The 6,000-nt window shown below is 35.0% G+C and overlaps 1 protein-coding gene across 1 annotated transcript in view; it reads left to right on the forward strand.

Annotated features, from left to right (window-relative positions):
* apaf1 (apoptotic peptidase activating factor 1) overlaps positions 1–5,466 on the forward strand; it is a 90,327-nt gene extending 84,861 nt beyond the window's left edge. Inside the window, exon 27 of the mRNA XM_062994165.1 lies at positions 3,289–5,466. Within this exon, the coding sequence (XP_062850235.1) occupies positions 3,289–3,438 (150 nt within the window). The 3' untranslated portion in view covers positions 3,439–5,466. The remainder of the gene's footprint in view (positions 1–3,288) is intronic.
* Positions 5,467–6,000: the final 534 nt, after the last annotated feature.

Raw genomic sequence — 6,000 nt, forward strand, 5'->3', positions numbered from 1 at the left:
TGCGATCATTCAAGCAAAAGAGTATCAGTAGGGTCAGAAACTGATGGTAAATCAGGCCTGTCTTGCAATAGACATCCTAACTCATCCTTAAAAAAAGCCTGGCTTGTTTGTTTTGTGGTGTAGACAGAAGTATTGAGCGTTCAGCTTGTTTTGTGTCTGGTGGAGTGTAGCAAAATCAACTGCAGCTCTTGCTGCGTCCTGAGAGACAACAGCTAAAAGTTTCTCATATGAGCCTTCCACACAGCTGAGCACAAACCCAATTCTCAGAGCTTCACCCACGAACTGATTGTACATGACTGGCTGACCTTTATAGTCTGCAGTAGAATTGAGTTCAGTGCAGCTCTCTGTGATTTGTTTTGAGTGCTGTCCTTTATTTTTATGTTAGGTTTAAGAAAGAATTTGTCCACTGCAGTCCCAAATTGAGACCTAGATCAAGTGTGACTAAGTGTGATTAGAAGCAACTTAATCATGGTGTCATTATCTAATATTGCTCTTTGTCTGATTTCTTAAGCCGTCAAGCCTACTGTATTATTTTATATCAGACTCAAGCTGTCAGATTTTCAGACATTTATCAGACACCAGGCTATTTTATATCCTATATAACAAAAACTGGCAAGAGTGGTTGGCATGTACTTCAACTTATTTTAATTGCGTTTGCTTACTGGCACATTGTCCACCATGAGGAAGTTTTTTTTTGGAGCACACTTTTTGGAGTCACATGAGTCATGTGATTCATGCTTATGTGACCTAACGCCTGCCAGCCAGATATTTCCATGTCATCCAAAAGTCACATAAGCTAAACCTACAGTAGATCCAATACCAGATTGGATAGCAGATGCTCGTTCTAAAGGGAAAAAGTGGGCTTTCTTTGGTGGATTAACTAGAAAATGCACATAAATTATGCAGAATTTAAAACTTTAAAAATAAATTAACTCAATGTTAAAAGCAAACCGTGCAGCAAGTTTGAATTTACTCCAAATTTTCATGTCCTTTAGTCATGCCAAAATGCATAAATAATGCATGTAGATAGAACTATGACTATTGAGTCATGTAGACCCCACGGGAAACAATGTCCATTGTAAAAAGCGCTCTACAAGTAAAATTTACTTGACTTGACTACTGAAGTGAATGTTGCAGACAGTTCATGAAAATTAATAAACCTGTAATATGTTGGGCCACCACAAATTGCCAAATCAGCTTCATTGAGTTTTAGCATAGATTCTACACGTCTCTGGAACTGTACTTTTTTCCATCCCACAAAATGTCTCTTAATTGCTATTTTGTTAAGGGGTATTGAGATTTTATGGTTTGTGAAGGCCATATCATTATTCATTTTATTGTGATTAAACTGTTCAGTGACCTATCCTCCCCTGTGAATTAGAGCATTGTCATCCTAAGAGAGACAACTCCCTTCATAATGAATATATGTCTTTATATTAATCACTTTATCTTTAAGAAAAATATTGCAATGGCTCTCTAAAAGGACAAGTGGAGCCAAAGTGATAAAACCTCGATAAAAAATAATATAAAAAAAATAACGATGCCTTGGTTATGCTTTGGCCTTATTTTCAACACAGTAAGGTTTCATAACAAAATAGTGTAGAACGGTGGATTAAAAACCTTTCGACTTTCTTTACTCTATACTGTCATCATCTCTTATTATGCTAGCACTGAACACATGTATCCTGCACTAGTTTTGCACTAGATGTGTTATATCATCACTTTCTGGTACTATATATTATAAAATATTTTGATAGGACTTAATGTAGGCCGTTTGTAGTACAACTGATTTGTCAGATTTATAAAAGCACAATTGATTCTCATAATAAATTACAACATTGTGATGAGATTCTTGTAGATTTTAAATAAGAATTCTTTCATAAATGTGATATACAAAATACCAAGTCTGTGTGTCCATGTCCTTATATCCTAATGGAATTGGTCAGGTTAGGACTGAGAGAACTGTAAACCCGAATACCCTGTAGACCCATGTTGCTATGTGGCACTCCGAGCGGTGCCACCATGCTGCACTGTTTAATTATGACAATAAAAAAAATATTAGTTTTTTGAATAGGTCAAACAGGCTTTTTAAAGTTCTTAAATAAATAATCACTTATCAGAATAAATATTTGACATGCTCTTCACACATGAACTGTTTCCAAACAGCTAACATTTTGGCTTATATTTAGCAAAAGCATTTCACATACCTGCATTCTATTAAGTAGGTCAGAAAATTGAAAACACACAACATCAGTATAAAAAATAATAATCTGTTGATGCTTGCTCAATAATCCAGGTACACAAATCCACAAAGTTGAATCAGTTCATCTGGACACAAGTTTGTTGTAGAGATACGTTTCGTCACTCAATCCGAATGACTTCTTCAGACTGTCCCTTTTTTAATCAGTCTCTGTTGTGGGCTGCAGATATTTTTGTGTTTTTCATTTGTTACTTTGTTGTCTTTTTTTTTTGGCATTTTAGCCACAGTATTGTTTTACCTTGGTTAAGCATCCTGCAGATTGGGTTACTAACCAGTTCATATACTAGGGTTCATATGCTTTTGTATATTAGATCTAATGCATAAACAAACTACACCTTAGATTCAGCTACCAGATTACTCTCACACCATCACATGACCTATACCATGTTTGACTGTTAGTAATGTCGTTTCTGTGGAATGCTGTATATGCCTTTTGCCAGAAAAAAAATCTGAACCTTGTTGTCCAAAATGTTGTAGTTTTAATAAGTCTGTATATACATATAACCTTGTACCAGCAAGTTTGGGGACCATATCCAACCTTCCCTCTAGGGCAAGAAAGTCTGTTGAGTGCCTGGCCAGGGCCCTGTAAGACTCAAACTCTCAGTGGTGGGAAGCTAGTATATTAGACCACCCTGCCATCTAAGCACCCTAGTTTTGTTTATATTTCATTGGCAATGTCCTTTGCATGTTGCTTTGCTATATTTTGTATTTTTCTGGATAATTTGTTGCTGATCGCTTAGGAAAACCTTTAAGCTAGCCATTCTCTTCTGGGTAGATTAAACACTAAAACAATTTTCTTTATTTTGAAAATAATAGCTCCCACTATGGTTTGGTGGAATCCTAGAGACCCAAGTCTTTATAACTTGATATCTTTCAGACCAATATATGTCATAAATTGTTTTATTCAACTTCTTTTTTTATGTAATATCATATTTTGTTTATTGATTTACAGTGCTGTATATTAAAAAGTGAATTTAAAAACTTTTGTGGTTAATAGCTTTTCTTTGTTTCTTGTTTCTTGTGTGCAGTGGTGGAGCGTGGAGAAAGGAGAAGCACTTCAGACTTTCTACACCTCAGGAAACAATCTAAAACGCATCTGTGTCTCACCTGACTTCAAGACATTTATCACCATTGATAACATAGGCATCCTGTACATCCTGAAGCAGGTGGAGGGATGACAATTCTAGATTAGACTATTTACTCAACTGCTGAATCATTTTCTACACCATATTGCAATTATTTGTGTTCTGGATGGCTGAGTATTTTGTCTTAATGAATTACTCTCAGTGGTGTTTTTCTATTCTTTCGTTTACTGATTCTGCTGTAACTTTTGAAAATGATCTGCCTTATTGCTTTTCTAGGATAACGTTTGCCTTTGCTATTTCAATCTGAAACGTTTATGCAATGACCCACATTAACAAAAGCCTCCTTTTGCATAATCACATCTTTTTTTAGTGGCAGTATGAAGCCGTGTCCTTGCTCCCCTGTGCTTAAGCGTCCTATCTGAAGCCTTAAAATCTCAATCTACATACCACTGTAAACAGAGTGGCCTGTTTGAAGTGCTAAGAACTATATAAGGTTATATTAAATGCAGAACACTGCGAAACACGAGAGAAGTAAAAATAGTTTGCTTTAGCTTAGCAATCAGAGCAGCATATTGGGTAGGCTTGAACTTTTACCTACATTTATTTATATTATAAATTATGTATTTTATATTCTGAGAGGTACAATCACAAACATGAAGACAAATCAGCTGAATAGGTGTTTAAGTATTTTAGCACATAATATGAAGTCAGCAGGACACATTTTACATCAGTTTCTGAACTATATATGAGTGTCCCTGCTTTCAAAAATGATCTTTAAGAAAAGTCCTCATTGTAATGTGTACTCTTGCAGAAAAGTATGTTTGCTCTTTGCTGAGGTATTTTTTATCTTCATTGGAGGGTTTCTTTTTTTTTTTCCTGGAAATCTCTGTTTTTTAACATGATCGTAAGTCCTGTATGGTACATTTACATTTTCATTTTCATTCATCATATTGGTACAATAGTATGTTTCATTCACTATGCTCAAAATTGTGTTGACACCTATGACCTTAATGGACAGCCTATTCCAAAGCCACTGGAATTATTCCTTGAAAAGGATTTTAGATTTTGCCAATGGAGGGGAATTTGTGACCATTTAGATGGTGCAGCAGCCTAATGCTCTAGCTTACCACTGTTGAGATCTCAAGCTCTTAAGTTTAAATGCCAGACGAAGCTCGCGACCTGGCAGACCAACCGAACTGGTGCAGCTTGAAGGAGGGAGGTTGCTGTGCAATTGCTGTCCGGTTGAACTTTTGAAAATTCAGAAGGTTGTCCACATACTTTTGCCCATGTAGTGTACTAGCGTATTTTCTTATATTAACAAAAAAAAAAGGTGCAAAAGGTGTACTCCTAAGACTGCCACACTATACTACCACACTATACTCTTATGGTTTTATACTCTTATACTTAATGAAAAACTACATGCAAGTCACATAAGATAATGAAAAAGTAAATTTAGATAGTGAATAAAATGGAACATTTAATGAGTTTAGGGTTATAAACAAATTACAAGCTAAAGATACAAATGATGCATTCTTAAAGGTATCATATTCCAGCAACCAGCACTGGTACATTTCATTACTGTACTGAGACTGTAGTTTTAAAAGGCTTGTAATACCAAAGTTTGCAACAGCCCTGCATCCAGTACAGGCCTTGGTGCAATGCCATGAACTTGACTATCAAAATGTGACTTCTTTTCTACCAAACACAAAAACCAAGGTGCTAACAAACACATACAGATGCACAAATCCATTTACAGCAATAGATAATTCAAACTGAAGCTTTTACTGAAGCTCAGGCATGATTGCACTATTAGTTTTCCTGTGCTCTGCATTACCCTTTAATTAAATACTTTAAAAATGTCTGCCATTCAGATTACGCAAGACTTTTAATTATTTAAAGTACCTGACCAGATGTGAACATTGCTTTTTGTACTTGTTCTTAATTAAGTTTACTCAGGTGAAATTGATCCAATGCTCTTGTGTTTCACATGGTTTATTCAAATCAGCTTTACAACACACTTGTTAATAAAACAGTTGGATAAACTTTAGCATTGTGTTTTTGTATGGTTTCTTATTTTAATATCATTGTATTTGTAAATGTATTGCAATTTTGGTGAAAAGATTTGGGAATAAAAACAAATGTGATTTGTTAATTCTTTTAATCAGTTATTTTAGTGACAAAAGTACAAACATTTTTTAATGTTTTGGCTGAACTTTGTATTTTAGTAAATATGATTCTGAATTTAATGACTGCTACACACACAAAAACTAGGACAAAATAGTGCAAAATAAAAAGTAAAACGTTGATATAATATAGAAGTTACATTTCGAAACCTTCCACAATCAGCAGGTGAATTGGTTCCAGGTGACAGTATCATGATTGGATATAATATGGGCATCCAACAGAGGCAAAGATTGATTGTGGCTCATTAATTCACACCAAACTTAATAAAATAATTGTCAGTTAGCTGAAGGAAAAATATTCCTCAATGCTAAATTGCAAAAAAGTCTTTAACCATCTACCATACATAATATTGTGAAAAGATTCAGGAAAATCTTCCATAGGTACAAGGAGAAATCACACTGTGAACACCAGGGTAGTACCGATTCTATTTACTTATTCACACCTAGCAATTTAGAGTAGCCAATCCAACTT

This window comes from Trichomycterus rosablanca, chromosome 1, assembly GCF_030014385.1.
Source record: "Trichomycterus rosablanca isolate fTriRos1 chromosome 1, fTriRos1.hap1, whole genome shotgun sequence".
Taxonomy (NCBI): domain Eukaryota; kingdom Metazoa; phylum Chordata; class Actinopteri; order Siluriformes; family Trichomycteridae; genus Trichomycterus; species Trichomycterus rosablanca.